Source organism: Trachinotus anak, unplaced genomic scaffold (assembly GCF_046630095.1).
Source record: "Trachinotus anak isolate AG129_WGS33_773 ecotype Australia unplaced genomic scaffold, CSIRO_AGI_Tana_v1 ptg000021l, whole genome shotgun sequence".
Taxonomy (NCBI): Eukaryota; Metazoa; Chordata; class Actinopteri; order Carangiformes; family Carangidae; genus Trachinotus; species Trachinotus anak.
In genome coordinates, this window is record NW_027273872.1 from 13,434,335 (window position 1) to 13,460,607 (window position 26,273).

General features: G+C 40.5%; 2 protein-coding genes across 4 annotated transcripts in view; both read left to right on the plus strand.

Moving 5' to 3' along the window:
* The window catches only part of mgat4b (alpha-1,3-mannosyl-glycoprotein 4-beta-N-acetylglucosaminyltransferase B), an 87,957-nt gene extending 82,723 nt beyond the window's left edge, over positions 1-5,234 (plus strand). The window contains exons 14-16 of one of the 2 annotated variants that reach the window (XR_011684510.1): positions 1,426-1,538; positions 3,180-3,364; positions 3,618-5,234. Coding sequence is in view for 1 of the 2 variants with exons in the window: in XM_071457892.1 (XP_071313993.1) it covers positions 1,426-1,538; positions 3,180-3,203 (137 nt within the window). In the remaining variant the exon portion in view is untranslated. Of the gene's footprint in view, positions 1-1,425; positions 1,539-3,179 lie in introns of both variants that reach the window. The other variant, XM_071457892.1, reaches the window with a different exon arrangement.
* A 2,310-nt stretch (positions 5,235-7,544) lies between these two features.
* On the plus strand, positions 7,545-25,787 carry canx (calnexin). Of its 2 annotated transcripts, XM_071457891.1 has the most exons (15): positions 7,545-7,689; positions 14,041-14,265; positions 15,482-15,555; positions 16,112-16,170; positions 16,395-16,536; positions 16,655-16,736; positions 16,929-17,121; positions 17,208-17,397; positions 17,678-17,791; positions 17,967-18,123; positions 18,247-18,462; positions 19,099-19,218; positions 20,913-21,015; positions 21,097-21,191; positions 21,706-25,787. In XM_071457891.1, exons 2-15 carry the CDS (start codon positions 14,044-14,046, stop codon positions 21,763-21,765), a joined length of 1,827 nt encoding a protein of 608 aa, XP_071313992.1. In that variant the 5' UTR covers positions 7,545-7,689; positions 14,041-14,043; the 3' UTR covers positions 21,766-25,787. The 2 variants fall into 2 exon arrangements, with proteins under 2 accessions (XP_071313992.1, XP_071313991.1); XM_071457890.1 differs by lacking the exons at positions 20,913-21,015; positions 21,097-21,191; positions 21,706-25,787 and adding an exon at positions 20,126-20,440.
* The last annotated feature ends 486 nt before the right edge of the window (positions 25,788-26,273 follow it).

Here is a 26,273-nt window from a genome sequence, read left to right on the forward strand (position 1 = left end):
CAGTAAATAAATCTTCCTAGGGATTATTGCTCTGTTGAGGTGCAGTCACACCAAACACCAGCCGTACACTGGTGGGACACCACAACACTTCTGATGGAGACAATTGCAACAGTAACACAAAAAAAAACACCACATTTATTTCTGACAGTAGACGCTGGTACAGACAGAAACCCATCACAGGACCACAGGGGTCAGTTAATGGACTTTAGATAAATGTAATGGAACCTTTTACAACCCTGTAAATCTGCAGAAAAAAACATAAAATCCCTTAATTACTCGACCCTTCATCTACAAATGAAAAAAATAAATTATTAACCACAAGTAAATCTCTTAAAAACCTGTAATACTGAAGGTTACCATTTTAAGATATGACTTTTTAATGGATGGATTATCTTGCTTAATGGACAAACTACAGCATTATGGGGCAAATAATGTAATTTCAAGTATTGCTATGATTGGCCAGTTTGTGAATATGTCTATCTGAAAAGTTTAAGGTCCATATTTTAACTTCTCCTGTGTTTTGTTTGAAGTGTTGATATCCATAAGAAGATATATTTGTGGTTTTAAGAACCCAAAACCATTTCAGTGTAGTTTTACATCTCCGCCCTCAGGCTTCTCTCTGCTCTAGTAACAACAGGTCAGTCAGCCAATCAGAAGCGAGGCTCAGATTGGCTGACTGTTTTCTGAGTGATCCAATAAAAATATAGCAGATTTCAGGTAAACACTCAAAGAAACCAAATCCTACAAGGTTGATGGTGGGTCCAGGTGGGCGGGGGGCTTGGGGCATGGCTGAGGGTGATGACTGCTTTGTTGTGACATCACAAAGTTCCAGGTGTCCTAGACCTGCTTTATAATCAGAAAACACATGGACATCTACCATTTACATAAAAATAAAGTTTAATTGAATCTAATTAAATTAATAACTTGCTTATCAAACAATGATAAAAATTAATTAAAAGAAATTTAAAAAAGGTAGGTAAATTACACATTTGCACAAATGTTAAACATTAAGACTTAACAAATTTGCAATGTAGCAACACATCAGATTCTCATGGTACAGTTTTCTCATTTTTACCCTTATTTATTTATATACATGACAAATTACTCATTTTTTGTACTGTACTGTTCCAACATGTTCTGTTTTTAAGTGTTTCAGTTTGTGTTTTGCATAGGTCACTGCACAAAAACAAAAGTTTTATTGTACAGTGCAACTCATTCTCATGTGGACATAAAGCCTCGAATCTAGTTCATCTTTAACTGAGTTCCAGTTAAACCTTTGATATTGTTTGGGATCTTTTATCTATTTTCACAAAACATGTAAAAATCTGTTGTTCGCCAAAAAAGTTAATTCCAGGTCTTCACCTCCAAACACAGCATGTTAAAGTCCATCAGGTTATTGATCTTATTGATCTTTTCCTTTTCCAGGAACATTCCAGAACGGGATTGCAGAGGGGGAGGTGGACCCCACATTCGGGCCCCTAGAGGCCATGCGCCTTTCAGTGATGACGGACTCTCCAGTCTGGGTGATCCTCAGTGAGGTGAGACCGCACGGAAAGATCCACCATAGCTCGTTTTTATGTGTCAGGAAAGTGCACATAAAAGCTTCCTTGAGGGGGTTCCAAGGTCTTGAATCAGTTCATGGGGTGTTCTGGAGTTCGGGGCTGCCAGCAGAGGTTCCCTAGTTTCAGAAAGGTTTCTTAAATTCTTGAAGGGGTCAAGCATCCTGGAGAGGATTCCTGTTGTCCTTGAGGAGGTCGAAGGAGTGTAGGTAGTATAGGGGCTGACAGGTCTTTGAAGAGTTCCAGGGTCTTTGGAAAGGGTTACTGCTATGTTACAGAAGTTTCAAGAGTGATTTACGGAGAACCAAAGGTGGTGGCTGACTACTGTTGGATGCTGTTAGGGTTCTTGACAGTTGTTCCTTGGGTCTTTGGTTGGAGTCCAAAGATCCCTGAAAAGGTTCCTTTTGTTGTAGTTTACTCCCATCAAAGTTCTGGTTCTTCATCTCACTGAGAACTTGTGTTGTATTGGATGTCCCATTCATGTTCCTGTAAGGATCTTGGCGTTCGGCCCCTGTAGATTCTAAAGACCTCCAGCAGGAGTCACCAGGGTGGTACAGTCAGTCCAGAATGTCCAGATCTACTGAAGGCCAGGTCTTTGACCAGCAGCTCTTTGTAGTCATGGAGTCTCTTCACTACAACAAGGTGACAGCAAGAGGAGATGCTCTGAGGCTATATTGGTGTCTAATGGGGTTCCAAGGATCCTCAGGTTGGTTTCTAGGGCATCAGATGTTTGAGTTTTTTGGTGACCCTGGTGGTTTAGGACTTTTCACCACTCTGTCCCTGGTTTAAGTCCAGCTGGGGATCTTTGTTGCGTGTTCCTCAGACCAAAAAGCAGGACTGTGGGCTACAAATGTTTGAACATGTACTCCTGACCTCTGACCTCTCTTTAAGGTTTGGTGAAGGGAAATTTTCTGTCTAACCCTTTAAAGAGTGAATTGGTCAGGGTTGCATGGAGAATTTTAGTGTCTTGTGATGGTCTACATTTATTTCAGAGGAAGACAGAACATTTAATGACTCCACGCTGAATTTTTGTTTTGACATTTAGAAAATATCTGAATCAATTTTCAGAAACTAATGCTAATTTTATTTTAATACATTGGCTGTTTTATTATTTTGAAATTAAAATAAACAAACAGAGAAATCAGACATATGACTAACAACATAAAAAATCAACTCTGCAAACAAAAAATAAATCTTCAATTTAAGAAACTTTATTTGTCTCCCAGGGGCAATTTTATAGGGCACATAGACTAAACATTAAAAACACACAAAATACACAAAACAGAACACACAACCAGTGCAAGACAAACTGTACACACTAAGAAAAACATGACAATAGCAAGGCAGAAAGACAAATAAATAGCTGTTTACATAAATAACTGACTGTAGACATTTTAATAAAAAAATGAAATAATAAATATATATATATATAATAATTAAACCAATCATCATTATTACAGTTACAGTTTAATACTTATTATCATCAAAATCACTCAAATGGTACTTAGTGCAGTACTTGAGTTAATGTACTGATCTACTTTCTAGCACTGGTTAAAAACACAGGTTCACACTGGTTGTTACTGGTTCTTGGTTCATACTGGTCTCTGTCTCCTGTCTCAGATCTTCATAAAGAAAGCAGAGTGAGGCTCCGCCCCCTCAGTGATACCTCAGCACCTCATGGCGGTCGGCCAAGCTGGCTGGAGGCTCGTCAGCTGCCGTCCTGCTCCAGTCCTGCTCACCAGATCCCCACCACGGTGCCACAGCGCCGCCATCTGGCCGGACCTCACCACCACAGGGCTGAACAGGCAAGAGACTGGAAACACAGAAAACACACACACAGACAGACAGACCGCTGAGGATGATGATGATGAGGCCAAGAGTCAGAGCTGTCCTGATGAAGCTGTAATTACTCCTGAAGAATCTGTATTTATGTGTACATACAGTAAGGTAAATGTTGAAAACACTGGTAATGACCGCGGCGGCGGTGGCGGGAGCGCCGACACACTGATGATGATCAAACTGCTGCTTTGAAACTCAAAGGCCTCTTTCTGTCTGCAGACGGTCGGTCCGGACTGTTCTACCAACACCACCCCTCCAGTATACCCCCACAGTAACCATGTATGTGCATATATGCATAGAGGTGTACACACTATCATATGAATGCCCTCAGTGTGTTGATATGTGTCTGTAGTTGCTGCTCGGGGTTTACACGTTTCCCTCAGTCAGTCAGCGATTTGCCTTAAAGACGAAGAGCAGGTCTTCAAACTGAACCCGGACTGGAAATGTAGCGACAACTAAGATCGGGATCCTCAGACCCTCAGACCCTCAGTTCCTCAGACCTTCTCACATCAATGTGGCTTCAAACTACTGATGATGACAGCTGGTGTTTTACTTTTTTAACCAATTCTTTTCAAGTTGCTTTATTTAACTGGGGCCTTGTTCTGACTCCTCCTTCACTCTACTCTACTTTTCTGTACTCTACTGTACTCTGATGCACTCTACTGCACAGTACTGTACTGTACTGTACTGCACAGTACTCTACTCTACAGTACCTACAGTACTCTGAGGTACTCTACAGAACTGTAATTTCCTCTGCTGTACTCTGTTGTACTGTAGTTTTCCAGTCCAGTGCAAAAACACCGATCCATGTGTTTTCCTTCTTTCTTTATTGATAACAGGTAATAAATAGTAATAAATGATAAATTCTTCCACCAGTTTATGTGTCACAGTAAAGAACTTTTGATCATTTCTTCCCTCAAATGACTGAAGTTTCTCTTAATACTTAATTCCGGAAATGTAATAACTGGTTCCCTAAAACGACTTGATTTATGTATCCTCATTTCCTCCACTCTCACTGACTGGATTTAATTCTTTGTTTAAGACCTTGTGCTGCGATAGAGGGATATAAATCAGGTTCTGGCTGTTAAACACAAGGGCCACATTATTTGGAGGGGCCCTGTGGCAAAAACCTGCAGGGTGTCAAGATTTGGTAAAAATGCAGATGCCAGTGTAAGGCCCTTTCTGTTCAGTTTGCTCCATGCTTAGGTGGTGCACATTTTCAGTCAGGGCAGGATGAACCCGTTATGGTGCCTCAGGGCAAATATGAACTGGACCCCCACTGAGACCCTGGGGTTGTTGCCCACCTTCCCCCCATGGTTGTATTACAGCCTCTAGTGAATGTTACTGTTTCAGTAAATAAAGGTTGAAAAAAGTCTTTATTTTGAAACCAGGTTTGGCTCCAAATCGACAAATCCACATCTACTGTTTTCTAAGTAACTTAACTGTACAAATGATCAATTTAAGAGAACAGATTTGGTCATTTTAGGGGGAAATTTATCAAAGTTTTCCTCCACACACACATTCTTCAGACTCATTAAGATGCAGGTCACCCGCCTCTCCCTCCCCCCGTCCAAACTGGTCCTCATTCATTCGTATGGGGATTGAAATGGAAACCAGACCTGAGCAGAACTTCAGTTTTTCAGATTTGAAGTGAACTGAGTGTCTACGAGCTTCAGGAAACTTCCCGAGTTTTTTTTTTTTTTTTTCTTTGTAAGATGCACTGGAATGCATTGCTATAATCTTGTGTTTGTCTTTTGTATCCTTTAGATAAACTCTATTTAAATGATCTCAAACTTCTATCCAATCTGTGAATTGTAATAAAGACAGAAATTTAAATGAAGTTTTGCTGTGAGGTTGTTTTGAGTCTGCGCTGGATTTCACAGTGTTGACTCTGAAGATCTCGGGTGGGAGGTTTTGGGGGTGTGGGCAGATTTCTGGAAATGTCATCAGGTTTCATCAAAGAAGGTGACGAAACACCAACATCATCCACTGGTCTCTGCTTAGAAATTGATGCAGAACAGGGCTATGAATGAATTCATCTAATTTCAGGCAGAAAGTTGAAGGTGAGTTTGTTTCCACTTATATCAAAGAAGGTGAGGTGACAGGAAGTAAGGGTGACACCAAATAAGTCAAAGTTTATTCTGACCTTCAGCTTCACAACAAAAGTCTCCAACAATTACAAGTACAATGTGATGAAATATTCAGACCCTTTAGTAAACAAGTATAAATACAGCAAAAAAAACTCCATTACAAGTGAAAGTACTGCATGAAAAATCATACTTAAGTAAAAGTACATAAGTATTAGCAGCAAAATGTACTAAAGTATTCAAAGTAAAAGTACACATTCTGCAGTAAATGAGAGTATGAGATTATTTTACATTATTACATTATTCATATCCATCAGTTCATCAGCAGCATGTTACTGTTGTAGCTGCTCCAGGCGGAGCTGGTTTAACTACTTTATATACAGTTAGCTGGTTTAGTGGTTCCCAGCCTAGGAGTGGAGTCCTTCCAAAGGGTCACCAGATAAATCTGAGGGGTCATCAGATGATTCATGGAGGAAAAAAGAAGAATAAACAAAGTTCTGATTCACTGATCTGTTTTCAGTTGTCAGACTTTTTCCTGATCTTTGTTTGTTTGAAAAAAAGTTTTGCTTCTAATAAATACTTAAATGAAGTTGAATCCATAGACATCTGAAATGTGAAAAGGAGCTCTAAGTCCTTCAAAAAACCCCAAAAATGTGAACTGCAGGTTTAAGCTTGGAACAATGCATTTTATTCATGGTTATTTTATCTAAAATCTTTGTAACTACAGATCGTAAACAAATGTTTAGTAGCATATGTCCCTCTGAAATGTAGTGAAGTAGATGTAAAAAAATACCGGAAAATAGAAATATTAATATATATATAGTACAAGTATTTCAAGATTGTACTTCAGTACAAGTAAATGTAACCAAAAGTGAGCAGATGAACTCGGTAAATGTGACTGTGTCCACATGGTCAGTTTAAAATGACTGAACTGAAATGTTTGGGGGTGAAGTTAGTGTCGAAGACAGCGATAAGGTTCATCACAGTCAATCATGGAATAAAAGCAGCCTGTTGTGAAGCAGTTCTGCTGAGGTGATGCTCACATGGATGAATATCACATGATTCTCACTGAAAGAACAGTTTGTCAGGGATTGTTTTCAGCAGCGGATTAATTCACATTCAGTGCTTCAGAGAGAGGGCAGCAGAGTGGTGAATATGTATATAGATGGATAGATGTTTACTCAGGATCCAAATATTTATGTGAACAAACAACAGCCCACGATTTGTACATGGCTCTTTATAAAGCTTGGTTTCTGCTTCAGTGGAAATTTATAGTTAAAAGATTCAGCTCCGTTTCACCTTTGAATATTTTCAACTGTATTTTATTTATTTATTATTTTATTATGTGGGTTTTTATGTAGTAGATGAGGAACTGATTTAACTATTGTTGTTATTTTTTTATTTACAGTAATTTAGACTCCTGTTTGACGAATGTCAAGTCAGAAGTGGGATTATATCTGCTGTAGATACATAAGATTAGAAATTTAAAGATAAAGTGATAAAACAATATCAATTTTATATTTATCATGTATTTTTTAATTGCCTAATTTTATATTTATACAAATACATTATATAAATGGAACATAAATGCTGCTCTTCGACACTTAACAATGTTAAACTGATTTAAACTGAACTCTATTTATTATACTAGTTAATGTGCATCTTGTAGCCTAATTTTTGCATTTAAACTGTTACTCTGACCCCTAACAGGTATAGAGAGCTATAGCAGGTGAACAAGTGCTGGTGAATGAAAACTGTAGGTAATTGTAATTCTTGGATAAACAATGAATCTGAATGAACAATTAAACTCCAGCTCTGCAAATAAAGAAGGTTTCCCCATGTGGAGTTTACAATCAGTAGATAAAACGATACATTATTAGAACAATACTTTATTCTGCCTGCTGTTATTAAAATAAAATCAGTTTCAATCTCTTTACGCCAGCCTTACTACAGCCAATCAGCGCACACTACCTTCTGACACTTCGACCAATCAACGCTGTCCACGAGGTTCAGCTCCAGGGGGCGGGCACTGTCCGGTTCGACTGAGATTTCCTCTCGACCAATCAGCTCCTGACAGTTGACAGGAAACGTCAAACATTCGCCCTCGGTGACCAATCACAGACGGGTAATAGCGGGTTCTGCCTCCCAGTATCCCACGTGATCCTCCTCAGTAGTTCCCAGGCGGTCAGGTCGGAGAGCCGGAGGTGAGTAAAGAGACCGATAAATGTCACTTTTTACAGGGGTGCGCAGGCGGAGAGCACCATTTACTGGGGAATGCTGGTTTATTTACACTGACCGTACTGACATTATTCAAATAATGTCAGTTTTAGCCGTTAAAAATAAGGCTCCGTGCCTCCTGCATGCTGTTAGCATTAGGCTGAGTGGCTAACTGAAGCTAATTACCCACAGGTGAACTCAGCTAGCCTTTTAAAACAGTTAACTTACTTAAATATGTTACGTTAACGTGAAACTTCCCCCGTTCGCATGACTCATTGTATCTGACAGAAACTCTGGTTGTATCTTCTGTAAGAAAGCTGAAGTTAACCTGTCCCAGCCCCTTCGCTGGCAGTGTTTCGTAATAGCATCGCATCGCAGCTAAACTAAGCTAAGCTAAGCTAAGCTAAGATAGCTGATTCAGCCGTGTGTGTAAGGAAGGGAGGTAGTTTTGTGTCAATGACACTTAAACCACCTTAAAGAACTGATAAAGAGCATAATTTGCAGTTGAAATGTAAAGACGAGACTATGTGAAGGGCTTCCTATTAAATTTTAATGAATGAGTGTGTGTCAGGGGTCAGTTAGCATGTTAACCTTATCAGTCCTGAGACCACACACCAAATTTGTGCAACCAATCAATTATGCATTTTAAATTATTGAAGATGAAATTCCTGAAATATTCTAATATATCTGCCAAAATTTTATACAAATGTGGGTCAAAAGATGAGGGGCTGCAACCCGTGGTGGAAGAAATAATCAGATCATTTACTTAAGTGAACGTTGGAGTATCATACTGAATATTCTCCACCACACATGAAAAAATGTGTGTGAGCTTTATTTTGAAGTAGAACAGTAACATAACCTCATTGCAGGTGTATAAAATGTAATTGAAATTGACAAATGTCCATTATAATTCAGGATTAAGTCTCCAGGTGTCTTATTTTGTTTGATTAAAACAAATGTTGTTATTTTATTATCTTATGACACAGAAAAACTGTAACTTGCCACATTTGAGAGTCCGTAACTAGCAAATGTTTGGCATTTTTGCTTTTAAAAAGAACTAAAATAATAGTTGCTGATAAAACTTTTTGTACAATATGTGAGTTGAGTCAAAAAAATGGGGCAAAATATTGGAGTCCTAAGTGACATCTTCAGATGTCTTATCTTTTCTGATCAGCAGTCACAATATATTCAGTGTACAATGATATAGAACAGGGAAAGGCATCGTTGGAGAAACTGAAAGCATAGACCAAAATGATTAAATGATTATCCAAATAGTTGGTGATTTCATGGCTTCTGTTAATCATTGTTTCAGATGTACATGCACAAAATATCTGGAATATTTCCTTATTATAATGCAGCTTTTAAATGTTGAGTTGAGTTTAGCAAAAACATTGGACTTTGTGGTCATTGTGTGTGTCTCTTTCCTGTCATTTTGTGTCTCTTTGTGGTGGTTTTGTGCCTCTTTGTCTTTTATATGAGCACTGTGACTTTCAAACTAGAAATATTAACAGTTACTTCACACAGAGGCTCTAGCCCAGGGGCCTCCAGACCCCTTGGGTCTGTTCAGTAATACATACATTCAGTCCTAATGAGTGTGTTTCTGTTTATTTTCCCACAAGACCAGTGTCACACATTTATAAGATGGTTACAATCTGGCTAAAGCTCCAACTCTTAACAAAGTCAGAACCGGGGGCTGTCTTTCATCCACATGTGGTTTCATTACCTGATGCTGGATCCAGTCTGTCAGGTTAAGAGGGGCAGCAGCCCGACTGGTTCAACCTGCTGGTTTCTCTCAGCATATGTGGACCTGCCAACAGCTCTGCAGTTACTGTAAATGATTAGATAGATATTACTGTAGATTAATGTAGATTGATATTACTTAAAATAAATTAGATTACTGATGAGCAGGAGAGTGAAAATATACAACACAAGATGGAAGCACAATGCAGATTTTTACAATTTAAACACAGACACACTAAAAGCACAATTAACATTTATTATGAATTAGCTTAATTAGTTCTCAAATAGTGTTTGGGTAAAATCAGTGGTTTAGTCACTGGTCACACCAAAATTAATCAATATATTTAATTGGATAACAAATGCAGCAACCATTTATTGATATTGAGTTACTAAAAAATGAAAATACACAACAGCTTTTTGCCACATTTACTCAAGATGCAGTTTTTATTATTTTCCCTCATGTTTATTCATTGAGATAAATATTCTTCAACAAAAGTCTTTTTGTTAATCTGTTTATTATAAAAAAAGTCGGAATTTAAATTTAAACATTTTTTTTTTTTGTCACATATTAAGGATTAATTTCCAGAAATTAAGGCTGAAAAAAGTTTTTTTTTCAGTCATGGGGGCATTTTAAAGTTGGTGACACATTTGTAGTTTGAAAGCACGGTCAGTCATTCAGTGTTTATATTTCTGACTTCACACAGGAAGACGTCTCCTCACAGTTTACCTGTGTTTAAACAGTAACCTGCTGGTCCTGCCTGTGAGCTGATGAGTTAACTGATGCAGGCTAACTCCACTGTTTAATGAGCTGAGCTGAGCACACAACAGACTGATGTTCATTCTCTTTTTAATGTAAAAAAACTGAAACAAGTTGATTTGCATCACAAAATCTTTTAATTCCACAAAATGACCCAAGTTTCTCAAACATGTCAGTGATGAAAGGCAGTCCTAACCCAAGAGAGCTCAGTGGCTTATTGTTATTGACATATTGCAAGTTTATTTCACCATACCTATTTATCTCACCATACACAGTGGAAGTACCTGTAATTTTTATCAAAATAATGATGGTTTATTGATATTGAGATAATAGTTTTAGTAGTAAGAACCCAAGACTAATAATCTGAACAAAAACTGGTGATAGTTGTAATGTGTTAACATAGATTTGAAACTAGCCAGTAATTAGCCAGTCAACTAGATGATTGAGAGAAAACTATTAATAATATATCATTTCAGTAGTTAGCAAAATGACAACAGTTTTGCTTGTTTCTCTAATGTGACTATTGCTGCTTTTCTCTGTTTATCTTTGTAAACTGAATAGATTTTGTTTTTGGTCTGAAATCTGAAGATGTCAACTTTGATGGACGTTTTTAACTGTTTTGACTTTTCATAGAGTAAACACGTTTCATAGATCAGTTCATCGAAACAGAAGAATGTATAATGAGAATAACTATTAATGTTTCAATATGTGATATATGTCAGTGAGTCATCCTCAGAAAGCTCTGCTTCCTTATCATTCCCAGTTAGAAACCAGTGCAGTTATCAGACAGTGAATCAGAGGGGCAGCAGATGTCCTGCAGGCTGGACTGACTCTAATATCAGATTAACTGACTCCAATAACTCCCCTCTCATGGCGCTGCTGTCAGTCTGGGTGGATAACAGTGACTTTAACTGGTTTCACTCAACAGATTAAGACAGGCTGTTGTTATATCAGCCAATCAGAGTCGCTTTGAAATCTTATTACTTCTGCAGGCTGCAGGGAGTGGGTGTTCATCTGTGACAGAGCTGATCAGTGATCAATGAGCCTCACGGTTGCTCTCTTCACACTGTAGTTTATTTTGATTCAGTCCCTCACACACTGTCCTGCTGCTACAGATTTTCACTACAGTACTAAATGTGGATTAATCCGCCACAGAAAATAGTCCCCAAAAATGCACTATTTCCTCCTGTTTGTCTGATTAGAAGCTACAGTTACTGAGCCTTGAAACGGACTGATTCAGTGATCACTTTATTAGGAACACCACACTGACACTGGGTAGTTCCTCAGTTCTGCATGTCATGGATCCAGATGTTGAAACTTTCCTCTGAGACTCTGCTCCATGTTGACATGACTGCATCACATTCATGCTGCCAGTCTCCTGTTCTGCCACATCCCAGAGGGGTTCTACTGGATCCAGGTCTGGAGACTGGACCGAACTCCCTGTCATGTTGATGATGTTTGTGTGCATGTCTGTGATATGGAGAATCATCCTGCAGGAAGTAGCCATTAGAAGACTGTGACATTCAGACCATGACTGATCTAAGTGACCATAACCTTTCTGTCATGTCCAACCAGTCTGTCCATTCTCCTCTGACATCTGACCTCTCTCCAGCAGATGTTTAACAGTTTTAATTAAACATTAATCAACTAATTGGTCTGTTTAGCTTTAATGAAGACACTTGATTGACAACAAGATGTTTCACAAAACTTCACACTGATTTATTTTATTTGCACATATACAAGAACACACAAGTCAAAGGAACACAAACAAGAAATTTTTTGACTAATGGATTAATGATCAGTACAGTAGTTGATTTTTTGTTAATCAATTAATCGATTTATCGCCTTTTTTCAGATCTGTTTGAATGTTTACAGTTTTCCTTCATATTTGTTGCCGTCAATGCATAAAATCTCATAGGTACATTTTATTATTATTATTATCAGTTCATCACCTTGGGTCATGGTAAAGGTTTCCCCTGTGGTTCTGAAGATAATTCCTTCAAACGCCATGTGGGCGCCATCCAGACGCCATTGATGCTAAGCTAAAAGCTAGTGCTGCTGGTGGTCACACTCATCACTACACTGCCAGGCTGTTAGCCAGGCATGCTAATCCTGCAGTGGGTTAATCTGATTAGCCTGGCGGTCTGCTGTGTCAGATGTGTGCTCAGCTGAAGAACTGCAGGATCAGGGCCTTTTTTTTTTTTTTTTTTTTTTTTTCTTTCTTCCCCCCTTCCCTACAGATCAATTCTGTACACGTGGTGTTTCTCATGCTGCTCTTTGATCTACACAAAATATTTTTATAGGTGTGTGGTGTCTACTCTCTTTGCACCAATCAGAGTAATGAGTAATTATTTGCAGATTAATTCAGAGATCACTCACAGAACTTTATATTGCTGCCGATTTTGAAAATGTATTATCAGCATATTTTGCATTTTTTATGAGTGAAAATTTGTGACGTATAAAAGGTGATGGTTTAAAAGATCTGTGCTCATCTCATCCTGTATGTAAAACAAGTTTTACAAAGTTAAGGCAGTTTTAATCCACTGTACATGAAGTACAATTACTTGATTAATATTGTCACTTTGTCATTTAGTATCAAACAAAGCCTAAATAATTTTTCTTTAGGTGAGAAACATATAAAAAAGAGATTTTCCACTTGACAAGATGTTGTCACAGACGCCTCTTCACTCTCACATCAATGTAACATGATTCAGAAACTGTTTAAAAATGTTTTTGTCTTAGACGTGATTGATCATAATTTCAGGGACATGCAGTATATTGGTGGCTGATAAATTATGCTTTGATAAATGAGAACTAAATAATTATTCAAATAATGATCTTCCAATAATGTGGACTAGGGCTACAACTAACGATTATTCTCATAATCGATAATTCTGCCCGTTATTTTCTTGATTAATGTTTTTGTTTATAAAGTGTGACCTTTTATTGTCCTTGTTGCATTTGCAAACATCATGCATCAACAGATAAGTATCTGTTATTGTTACCGTTAAATTCCCAGTGTGCACCTCTTTTCTTAATTTACCTGTAAACACAGGGGGTGTGTGTGTGTGTGTGTGTGTGTGTGTGTGTATAATGAGTAACCTGCAGTCCTCATAGACTCTACGGTGTCTATGTGTAGAGTAAATTGTGTATGTGTGGTGGGGTGCTGCAGTAATCCCTTGGGGTGTAATCTCATTAAGGTCAACAGAGCTACGTTTGCATGTCCTGTGGGAGCTGGTTGGTCACCATGGTGCTGGATGGATGGCAGAGACACAGGTTAACCACCTGTGTGTGCGCGTGCGTGTGTGTTGAGTTTTATGAACTGTAGTTGTAGTACTAAATGAACACAATCAGTCTGCTCATGCTCAGGCGGAATCTCTTTTTAGTTGATATTCATCTTAAAGTAAAATCAGTGAGAAATGAAATGACTGAACTTGAAGTTCTCTGGTCCAACAGGATCACTAAGATTGTGATGATCAATGATTACATCCAAACTCTTTATTTGGAAAAGCCATTGTGACCTCATCCTCCTGTGCAACAGGGATGTGAACAGTAATCAGTGGGTTGTTAGTTAACATGCTGACTGGAATCTGCCAAAGATTGTTTATGAGTGAAGACACATCACTCTGTCATCTCTCCAGTGAAGTGTTTTCGTCTGATCGCAGCTCTTTAAAGTCAAACATTTAGAGCTTTACTTTGTGCAAGATGATGGAAGATAAACTTGATGAGGGGGTTGATAACTGTTAATAAAATACTTTGAAACCACAGTCCTGTCATAAACAACTAGTTTACCTGGTCACAGCTGGAACAGATGTGTTCTCACTCCTCCTCCTCTCTGCAGACTATGGATCAGAGGTTTGGATTGTTTGTTCTTCTGGCGGTGGGCCTCCTCTGCCTCGGTTTGGCCCCCATCTCTCGGGCTGAGGAGCTCGTTGACGACGGTCTGGATGACGACGTGGATGTGGAGGACGAGCTGGATCTGGGCTTGGCCGGAGCTGAGGAGGAGCTGGAGGGGGACATGCAGGAAGAGGCTCCACCTGCTTCTAAAACTCCTCCTACACCCAAGGTAAGATGATCTGATCGGACCGTTTTTTTTTTTTTTTTAACCGTTATTTATACATGAGGAGGTTCTGATGAGCCTCAAGAAGCAAAGTGATTTCTTAAGTAAAAAAAGTCTTAAATTAGAATATTTATTCTGCGCATCTCTACAACAAAATCAGTTCACGGCAGGTTTTCAGAAATGACTCTTGGACAGACAGTCCCCCCATGAGAGGTTTTAGCTGCATCTCAATTGAGGGGCCGCATCCTTTTGAGAGGATGAGGTTTTAAGGTTTAACAGTTGTACCACTATCTGTTGAATTGAGCTGAAAAAAAACAAACTTACATTTAACAGTGTAATTCTCAGGCTCTCTGTCTGTTGTCTGTTTTCATTAATGGTGCCCAATGAATTTTGGGATATGTTGGGCCATTAAGGAGCCACCTGTTGGAGCCTTCATTGTCCAGGAAAAGAAGGCCACATCTGAATACTAGCCTTGCCTCTGTGACACAGTCGGTCTTCAGATGCAGCCTCTGAATTTAATGTTTTCCCATGACGTGACTGTTACTGATTAAACAGCTAAATAAGGAAGTCAGATTGATAAGAGAGCAGTGAACTGACCTGCTGATCCACTGCCCTGCATTCACACCACAACACACACAACAGACTTCAGTTTAATCATGACTTCACTATTTATTTTCTAATTTTCAGAATAATAAAAACTAGAATTAAAAGTCTTAAACCTGAATTTTAAAGACACAAATTTAACAGGATGACTGTTGTAGAAAAAGTGTAAATTTTGACGTGTTGGTGTCCAACATAAAAAAAAGTCTTGTTGACTGAAAACATTAGAGCTCATCCTCTGGAAACACAAATGTCTGAACTGAATTTTAGGTAGAAGATTTTCACAGACTGGCATCATTGTCCTGAAAGCTCCCCTGCTGACAGAAGCAGGTTGTTTTCAGAGGTCAGATATGATTTATTTTAAATTTTATTATAATGTCTTAAAGTGATACAAACCTTTTCTGAAGTGAAGGTTGCAGAAGATAAAAAAATAAAAGGTGACCTGCACGTTGTTGTGTGCTGACATCGTGTTTCACTTTCATTATGGTGTGGATGCTGGAGTGTCATTAATACCAGTAAACACCACGTCGACCACAGTGTTTACATCCCAGTCAGATCTCCGTTACACACACAATGACCCAGTTCATGTACCTTTGCTTCTACTTCTACTTCTTTATTCCAGGTGACCTACAAGGCTCCAGAGCCAATGGGGGAACATTTCTTTGCTGAGTCTTTTGACCGGGGGACACTTGACGGGTAAGCACAAGTGATTTAATTTAAAATAACTTTAACTTAAAATGTAAGAAAGCAGTGAAAATTCACATAAAGAAAATATGAGAGGTTGAAACCATCAAATATTTTACAGTTTGGCTTGAAAATAATGAATCTCTTATCAGAATAGTTACAGATCAATTTTCTGTCAATAGATTTTTGACTAATTGCTGCAGCACAACAAACATTATGAACACAATGTCGTTCTTGATGTGCGTTCTCATCTGTTGTTGAAAAAAGTTGTCGCGTTGGCTCAGAATCTCTGACCGAGCAGATACGACTGCCCCAGATGAAATGTTCTTGTTCTGTCCATGTTGTGGAGGAAACTTAGAGAACTGGTGTTAACTGGGAGGAGCCAAGAACCTCAGGATGTTTTACACCAAGCTGCAGTGATGGAGTAATGCAGTGTTGTAATATTTGTTCTGCAGCAACAGTCACTGAAAACAGTTTTTGTTTTTTTGTATTTGTTATTGGAGAAATGAACTGTGAATCTTTTTAATGTGTAGTTGATTCATGGTTGCTTAATGTCTGCTGGTTTCAGCTGGGTCCTGTCCAACGCCAAGAAGGAGGATGCTGATGAAGAGATCGCCAAATATGACGGTTAGTACAGATACAAAGTCTAAATGTGAAACACACATGTGGAGTAAGAACCTGTAGATACTGACATGAAGAGCTGAGATGTCCTCAAAGGGCCACCGTAGTGAGGAGTAATACTTTACCCAAGTCAGGTAATAGTGTCTCCTTACCTGGCTTCAGTTGTGGACAGGTACATGATGTTTTTGTTGTTGACAGGTAAATGATGATGATGATGTCATTGTTAACAGGTAAATGGGCTGTGGAGGAGATGAAGGACAGTAAGCTGCCCGGTGATAAAGGTCTGGTCCTGAAGTCCAAAGCCAAACATCACGCCATCTCTGCCCAGCTGCTGCGACCTTTCACCTTTGACACCAAACCCCTCATTATCCAGTAAGAACAGATGCTCACCTGTCCTCTGGCAGAAACCTGATGTGACCAAACAACATGAACTGTTGCCTGTTGTTGTCACTGTTTCTGATTGTGTGTGTGTGTGTGTGTGTGTTTATAGGTACGAGGTGAACTTCCAGTCTGGTATCGACTGTGGTGGTGCCTACGTCAAACTGCTGACTCAGACTCCTGAACTCGACCTGGTCAGTGTGACATCATGCACACACCCCTGTATATATTGTGATTACTGTACTTACAGCTGTGATATAGTTGTGTGAACTTTCATTAATTCCTCATCCAGATCTTAACGAGGCAAACTGCAGCTTCACTCAGACACTGTTTAGTAGTTGATGTTAATGTAGCTGATTCCTGTATCTGTGTGTGTCTGTCTCTAGGACCAGTTTGTGGATAAGACTCCATACACCATCATGTTTGGACCTGATAAATGTGGAGAAGATTACAAACTACACTTCATCTTCAGACACAAAAACCTCAAAACTGGAGAGTATGAAGAGAAACATGCGAAGAAACCTGATGCTGACCTGAGGACATACTACACTGACAAGAAGACTCACCTGTACACACTGGGTAAGACACACACACCCGTACACACTGGGTGACACACACATTAGCAACAGTCCAGGTGTGTCATGGCTTTCTCTGTTGCCCCCCAGTGGTGAACCCTGACAACAGCTTCGAGGTGCTGGTGGACCACACGGTGGTGAACAGCGGCAGCCTGCTGACAGATATGACCCCCCCTGTGAACCCCCCTGCTGAGATCGAGGACCCCGATGACCAGAAACCCGAGGACTGGGATGAGAGGCCCAAGATCCAGGACCCAGATGCTGTCAAGCCTGAAGACTGGTCAGTACACGCCGTCAGTTACCACAGAGAATGACAACACCAACACTTTCCCACCAAAAATTAACTTCACGATGTCAAACTGGTGGAATTTGTTTCCCAGAGTCTTCATGTCTTCATATTCAGTTCACAGTGAGATAAACAGACCAGCAGACGTCCTCACTGTGAGAGGCTGCGACATGAAAAGGGATCTCACGTTAAAAACTCAAATAACTGACGACTTGTGATCAGATTACACATTCAGTTTTACAGTTCGTTTGTATGTCTTCATTAACATGTGCAGGGATGAAGATGCTCCCGCTCAGATTCCAGATGAAGATGCGGTGAAACCCGACGGCTGGTTGGATGACGAGCCTGAGTACATCGGAGATCCTGACGCTGTCAAACCTGAAGACTGGTACGTACACAGACCACAACCTGGTTCTGACCCAGGTCTGCAGACCCCGGTGCTGGGTCTGGAGTCTGAGTTCACTTAAAAAGGTTTTACTCTATCACTGTTCACCTTATTAATCAGACTCAGACCTTGTTCTCCTGTTCATCCTGGTAACTGTCTCTCTGTTTCCGTCCTTCAGGGATGAGGACATGGACGGTGAATGGGAGGCTCCTCAGATCCCGAACCCTGCCTGTGAGACGGCACCGGGCTGTGGCCCCTGGAAACGGCCGATGATCGACAACCCCAGCTACAAGGGCAAGTGGAAGCCCCCAATGATTGACAACCCCAACTACCAGGTAAAAACCCATCCTGTATTTAGACGGAAAGACATTGAAGTGATAAATTTGATGATCAGCTAGAGTCATGGTGGTGTTGGTGGTTTTCCTGTGATCCTGATCTTGGCCTCTTGATGTTCTCAGGGTGTCTGGAAGCCAAGAAAGATCCCCAACCCAGCCTACTTCGAGGACCTTCACCCATTTAGGATGACTGCCTTCAGCGCCTTGGGACTCGAGCTCTGGTCCATGACCTCCGAAATCTTCTTCGACAACTTCTTCATCACAAACGACCGCAACACTGCAGAGCGCTGGGCCACCGACGGCTGGGGGCTGAAGAAGGCAGCAGAGGGCGCTGCTGAGGTGGGTTCAGGCTGAGACACTGTTAGATTTATGCTGGCCCCACACTGGAGAATAAGATTCTCCTCTAGATTGGAGGCTGGTCTGGACGATTCTCTGCCCTGATGATCCTGTAGTATGAGGAGTTCATAGACATCATGTTACAGACTGGATCAGAGTCTCCCTGAGTGAAATCTGTGGCGTGAAAGGAGCAGAGATGGAATATTGAGCAGAAACAGCCAATGAGAGCAAGCTGATCAGGAAGAGACACCAACCAGATGTTGACTACCAACAAAAAAAATTTAATTTCCAACCGCCTGCAGATTGTGCTTGTACTTTGGGTTTTTGGTACAAAACAAGACATTTTGTCCCACTGTGTACCAAGTTAATAACTCTACCTGCACCTCTACGTGCTGACTGTGAATTTAGTTTATGCTAACTATCGTACTGTTTTTTCACTATCAAAACAGTGGAAAAAACTTTAAATACTTTTAACTCTTCTCTTTGCAGCAGTGTCACGTTTACTCTGAACTATCCACAGAGACACAGACAGATACACACAGACAGTGGAAAATAGTGTGTTGTGTAGTTGTGGTCACTGTGATCATGTTCTTGTGTGTTTATTGATATTTCCTGTCTCGTATGTTTGTGTTGTTGCAGCCTGGTCTGGCAGCTCAGATGCTGAGTGCTGCAGAGGAGCGCCCCTGGCTCTGGGTCGTCTACGTCCTCACTGTGGCTTTACCGCTCGTCCTCATCATTGTCTTCTGCTGCACTGGCAAGGTAACACACACAGACACACACACAGTCGTCGTTTTACCATGTAGTAGGTTCCTCTTTGACTTCATCGCCTTAGTTTTGACGCAGGTTCTACAGAATCAAACTTTTTGAAAAGTCCAGGGGGCAGAGAGACGCTGAGTGAGGGTTTATTTGAAGACAGGTTACATCATCACAGCAGGTCATCACATGACTCTAACTACATGCTGTCATGACACGCCATCACACATTATGACACCCCATTACACAGTCAAAAACATGAGTCGATCCACACTCTACATCCTATTTGCACCATATTGTTCCTGAACTTCTTTACCTGTGAACACTTACAGCACCATCACCTGTCGTGAATACAGGGCACCTGCAGGTTTTGAAATGTCTAATTTCAGTTTCCTCAATCAAAAAAAGGCCATTAAAGATATTAGAGACTGAAATGTCATTGATAAAATGTTGATGAGATTTTAGCAAAAACTGTTCTCTGACCTTTTATATAAGATTCATGATTAATTCATAACATTATCAGAAATAATTGTTTTAAAGCTGTGAAGACATAAATGTGATTTCTCACTGATATCTTTGGTTGGTTTGACAGTGGAACAGTTATTAAATTAAATCCGTGATATTAAAAAGGTCTTAAAGAGTCTTAAGTTGAACCTGTAAATAATTATTAAATGCTCCTGTATTATGACAACAGAATAATAATAACATAAACCTTAGTGTACTCCAGGTGTAATATTCACAACATAAATCAAAGATATTCAACACACTTAACAACATAAATAATGAACCACATAGAAAACAGTGGCTCTTAAAGGAACAGAGTTGGTGACCTCACTGATGATGACATCCTAGCTCTTGCTGCAGCCTGCTGTCAGTGCTGATGCCTCAGTCTGCTGTATGTGACTGTCCACAGAGGTCACCAGGATCAGCTCAGGGTCAGTTGAGTCTTACCAGCTTACAGGAAGAGTTTGATGAAGCTGGACGCCCAAACCGCACCGCCTCCTCTTCCTCCGCCGCCGCTGCCTCCTCAGGCCCGGTGACTGTGACTACTGCTGCCATTAGAGTAGCTCTGTCTTCGCTGTCATGTCTCTGTTGGTCTCTCTGTGCTGCTGGTGCCTGTCTTGTGTCTCTGTGGTTCTGTAGTGTAGACCACTCAGACCCTGTATTCACAAAGGTCAAAGGTCAACCACACCTGTGTCTGCTGTGTGGCTGAGGAGTAAAGGTTTATTTGAATCAGAAAGTGAAGAACAAGAAGCAGGTTTTTGATTCTGTTCATCAGTTTGTGACAGCGAGAATGTTTCAGTTTTTAGTTCTGAATCAATTCATCAGTCACTCGATAATTAATAAAATGTTTTTTAAGTCATGGGTTCATATATGGATTCATCAGTCTGCAGCTTCAATTGTCTGAAATCAAGACCTCACACTTTTTAAAGTGTCTGTCACACACAGTGGAGTCCAAAAGTATGAAAAATAATAACAGTAGATATATTATTAAATATATTTAGACAAAGTTTATCATTATTAGTCAACTTTTTATTTCCAGATGTCATGTTATTATTGTGGTGTTGGTGTTGTGAGTGTTTGAAAAGCCTCTTGTAGTTTTCATTGTGTCTTTAACTCTGCAGGTTCACTGTTGAGGTGAACGTGTCATTAAAATGTCTTCAGTGGTCATGAGCTGCAGATTTCTGTTTGTTCTGCAGAAGAAGAGCCCAGCGACGCCGGCAGAGTACAAGAAGACAGATGCACCCCAGCCCGATGTGAAGGAGGAGGAGGAAGAGGAGGCTGAAGAGAAGAGCAGTCCAGGTTGGTGTGATATTCAGATTTCAGAAGGCGTCTCCTGCTGCAGGTCACCATTGGTCTGACTCATCAAATCTTTTCTTTCAGCTGCAGAAGAGAAGAGCGATGGAGAGGAAAGTCCTGCAGATAAAGAGGAAGAGGAAGCAGAGAAGGACGAAGAGAAGGAGGCCACAGCAGATGAGGTGAGGAGACCAGGACTAGCATTATCTGAAAGTTTGTTGCTAAAAAGAAGCTAGGAGAGCAAAATAAATACATCAAACCTTCTCTAACGAAGTCTAATGAAAAGTCCAGCAGCTTCATTAGAGGTTCACACTGGTGTTAATGGAGTCTGTTATTCCAGTGTAAAGACCTGAATTGGAGGCAAGTCAGATTTAATGGTCTTCACCTCCCTTTTCTACTGCGGAGACAAACATCCTCACACTCCTTATTAGTGTCTGTATGTTCTTATAAACAGAAGCATTAATATTGTTTCTGAGTGTTGACAAAGATCCATCGACTTTAACGGGTCTAAAGTTCACGTTTCTTTAAAGTTATTGGATTAAATCATTTTATTTAATTCTGGGTGTAAAATTTATCCTCTTCAAAAAAAACAAAAAACACAGTGGAACAAAAACAGCTGCTAACATGACATGTTAGCATGACTCACATGATGCAATGTGTGAACTAGAGAGTTTACTGTGGTTGTTTCCTCTGTAGAAGTTGGAGGATGACATTCTGCGGCGATCTCCCAGGAACAGGAAGGTCAGAAGAGACTGATATCTCTGAATCCAAAGCCCTGACCTCAACACCCCCACCCCACCTAAAATACCCCCACCCCCTATTTTTCCTCCTCCTCTACTTCTACCCTTGCTCCAAGGTGATGAAGCCTAAATGGATCCCATGGAAGCAGCAACGCCGACAGGAAACTAAAAAAGATACGGACACCTGATGATGATGATGATGATAATGATGATTCCAGTATGAACAGGACTTGAGTTAGTGCGATACAAGGATATTTACTGAGATTAACTAAAACTTCCTGCATCATTCCTCAACAAGACCTGAGCAGATTCAAACCCATGAGACCAACGTCTCCTCTCCTGTCTGCCGACCCACCGCCTGCCGCCATCCTGAGCTAGCAATTGCTGCGCCCAATCAACATCCTGTTAAAATACCCTGTTAACAGTTTGCTAGTAAGTCTGTCAATACCTTTCAGTTATCCTACAATCTGAAGTACCATGATCCTGCTCGGGCCACCGACAGGCTCTTAATCAGCCTAGCAGCAGTCAGATTAATATGCTTCAACTGTCAGGAAATTAACCAACCATAAGACTTGTTAGTAGTCTACATGCAGTATGAGTAGCCACCAACAGTCAGTCAGTAAGGCCTTAAACAGCCTGTAAACAGTTTGTAAATGAGTCTCCAAACAGGCAGAACATTTGACTATCATCATCCTGTTCGTGCGACTAACAGACAACTGAGCAGTTAGGATCATCCTACTGTCTGTTTAAATCAATCCAGGAAGTGTAGCCATTAAACCTGTCCACCTGTAAACATTGAGTTAACTACTCTGCGGACAGGTAGATGATCTATCAGGAGACTAATTAGGCTAATGACAGTCAGATTATACAACAAACAAATTATCCTACCAGGCTGCTAATTAGCCTGCTAAATCTGTCTTTACCTTACCAGGCTAGCAAATAGCTTGTAAGCATCACATCTGTTGACAGTGAAGACAACCAGCAGTCAGGATTATTCAACAAATGGTCAGGGAACATAAAGTGTCGCTAATTAGCCCATGAGCTACTTGGACTACAGTGTGAAGTAGCTGAGCATCATAAACAGTCTGCTAACCAGCCTGACAACAGATTGCTAACAAGTCCACCAATAATGTAAGTAACTTAACAGCAACTTGCAACTATCTTAACCTACTAACAGCCGACTTACTAGTCTTCCAGGAGTCTGTAAATTAGCCCGCTAGCATCCTCCAGAAACCCACAACTTTTCGATGAGTGAAATGAGAACACTCCAGCTGATATGAACTTACTTTCCTTTCTTCTTCTCATGTTGTTGTGACAGACATCAGCTGATGTTTGTCTCCTTAGTGTTTTTAATATGTGTTATCGTCCTGATGGCAGCGGGGGGAGGTCAGAGGTCAACAGAAGGTCGAACACCTTCTTTATGTTCTTGTCTTCTGCACTTGGATTCAGTTACATGTAATGATCTGTTCAGGTAAACTGTTGTCAGTTGAAGGTGATAGGTGTCATGTGTTACCTGGCACTGAAGTTGTAGATTGATCTCGTCAGACCGGTTCTTGCTCCGCCTTTCACTCGTTTCATTCAAAACTGTGGAGTCAGCGCGGTGACAGACACCAGCAGCAGATGAGCTTGTTACCTCTCCTCCTCTTTATCTGAAACGTCCTCAGAGTGTGTTGACATTTACAGAACAGAAACAGAACAAGCGTCCAACACTTTGGAGACACAGGACAATTATTGTAGATTTTAGTCCAACAACTTTGTCTGCGTTCATCAGCCCCTTCTTCTTTCCTGTGTGATTTCAGTCCAAACAAACAGGACACAGGTCAGTTCGTCCCATCCTGTTGAAGAGATGAGGTTGACAGGATGTGAGAGCTGTTTAACCACCAGTTCAGCCACAGAGTGATGATGTTTAATAAGAAAAAAGTTTTCTTTACCTGGAAGATCCTCCTTCATCAGTTTGACATCAACACGTGTGATGAGGTTCACAGTAAGGCCACCTTCAGTCACTGGAATCAGCTGCTGTCGTTTGTTTGGGCTGAAAACCTGTGTTAGCAGATGGACAGACACCCAGTCCCTCTTTCATCAACCCCATATGAAAAGAAAAAGGCACTAAAGGGGAAAAACTCAGGCGCTTAACCTCACACCTGTCCACCTGCTGCACCACAACACATGAATCCATGTTGGAGTTTAGCCCCATGTTTCAAAGAGATGGCACTTGAGCGTGACGTTCATTCTTAACCTTGGAAATTTAAGACAAAATATGTGAACTCAAGGTCCACTTACTTTCAGCTTTCACTATAGCTCATGGTCTTCATCAGAGGATTGAAGTTAGCTGTAATCACATGACCTAAGGGTCAAAAGCTCATCCACGCATGACGCAAGTTGCAACTGAGCAAACTTTACTTGCTGATGAAGACCATGGAATGAGGTTGGAACCTCTGTAAAAGGATAGTAAGTGTACCTTGAGTTAAATCGGAAAACCAAAGTTAAAGACACTGTAAAGTTCTAATCTTCAGGATCTTTTCATATGACATCAGCTGAGTTGCAGCCCTGTCAGACTGAATCGCTGCGTCTCCAACTGTGACCACAGGAGTCTGAAACCTGAAGATTATAACTTTGACTTGTTCAGTCGTCATCTGCTGCTGCTGCCTGTCGAGTCGCCACTGACATGACCTCTGTGTCAGGCTGAGAAATGGTTCCAGTCCCACAGAAAATAGCTAGAGAGAGTCGGAGCAGACGAGGATCAATTGTTTTCTTGTCATCAGCAGAATCAGAGAATCAGCTGTTTGTCCGTCCATCCACCAGTTTGCCTTCATGACACCTCTCACTGTCCATGTGTAGTCTTTATAGTCAGTATATAAACATGTAGTAACAGGTTTATGACACAGTGTGATGTGAGGCTGCTGTATAAACTAACTAACTAGTCAATCAATAGGAAACTATGGCACAACCATTTTGTTTATTGACTAACATGTTTTACTGTTGTTGTTGACCTCCTGACCTTTCCTCTGGCTCCACCATCAGGACAAATAATCGCTTCAGTTCAAAAGAAAAAAAACAGGAGAAATGATTCCATGACTGTAAAGATGATGACCTTGTTCCTGTGTGTTGATGATATAATGGGAAAAATCTAGATGAGCACATGAGATTGTTTGCTGTGACTCAGTGAGAACGCTGCGGCGACTTCAAACCTTAAAAACATTTGAAATGAACCTGGTTTGTGTGGAGAAGAAATCTTAACTACATTAGTCCGGTCTTGTATCCAGGTGACTGTTGATGTGTCTGTTTTTATGCCAGACTTTAACGTCTGCTGTCAAAGGTTGTCTCTCTGTTTCCTGTTGATGTGAGTCAGGTGATTATTGGCAGTTTCACGGGTGCAGAAAAAGCCAGAACTGATGAGTTTTGAGAGTCTGAGGTGTTTGTCGGTGAACTCAGATTTGGGGCCTTGAGGTGAACTGGAGGTCCCCGCTTCCATGTCCAGGTGACCTTTATTTAACCTTTTATTTTCCCTCCTCCTCTTAGGGTAAACACAAGCTGCAGTAGTTTGGTTTTGGCTGTAAACCCTGTTGCTTTTAGTCTTGTGTGTTTTTTTTTTTTTTTTTTCCTCTGCTGTAAATCCAGAGTTTTGGGTTTTAGGATCAATCTCCTCCAGCAGCAGTAGCAGCAGTCCCCATCGAGGACTCGTGTCAGCCATGCTTTCTCCGTCTGCCCTCCTCTAGTGTCTGATCATTTGTTTCTCTGCTCGTGTCCGGCTGAAGCTGCCTGTAGCTAACAGACTGTAGACTGAACACTGTATCTGCTGGTGAGATTTTACATGACTCTGTAACGATTAACTTTTTATTTTGTTGACTTTGTGTTAAACTAATTGGTCGGCCCAGCCTGTTTCTGATGTACACACTATGTAGAGAGGTGGACCTGCTGACACGCCACAGGAAGGTCCAGCTCTGAATAGAAAAACTGTGATGATGGAGTCTGACGTGTGAGTGTGGACATGCAGTCGACATTTGTTTTGATGAATAAAAAGGCTGAATGGAAACTGAATGACAAACTGTTGTGTGTTTTTTGTCAGCATGTCTCTAGATGATCCAGATTACTGGAGTTTAAAATCACTACTGACACAGCTTCTTTGCAGTTTAATATTCACCACAGATGAACACTTACATAGGATTAGGGTAGAGTATACACAGTTTAATAGTTTCACTTGTTATGTGATGATTTCATGAAAACAAACTTTTGGATGAATGATTATTAAAAAATGTTTTTCTGAGAGGCAGATTTCTTTGTTAAATATTCTTTGTGTACAATGTAAAGTAAGAAGTTGGATTCATGTTTACCAGATGTATCACTGCTGCAACTGTATTTTTATTTATTTTTATTTTTTTGTGTTGCACAACCAGGGCTGGATTAACCTCCTGAGGGGCCCAAGGGCAACAATATGTTGGTGGGCCCCTTCTGACCTCCAAAAATAACATGTTTATTATTTCCCCAGACAACCAGAAACCAACCAGTCCTCTAGAGTTGAAATGA

Bases quoted from the DNA above. Each gene is read 5' to 3' on its own strand.
- canx (XM_071457890.1), top strand. From the start codon at position 14,044: ATGGATCAGAGGTTTGGATTGTTTGTTCTTCTGGCGGTGGGCCTCCTC. The intron at 18,463-19,098 runs GTGGGTTCAGGC...GTGTTGTTGCAG, and splicing joins CAGCAGAGGGCGCTGCTGAG to CCTGGTCTGGCAGCTCAGAT. The intron at 19,219-20,125 runs GTAACACACACA...GACTGTCCACAG, and splicing joins TCTTCTGCTGCACTGGCAAG to AGGTCACCAGGATCAGCTCA.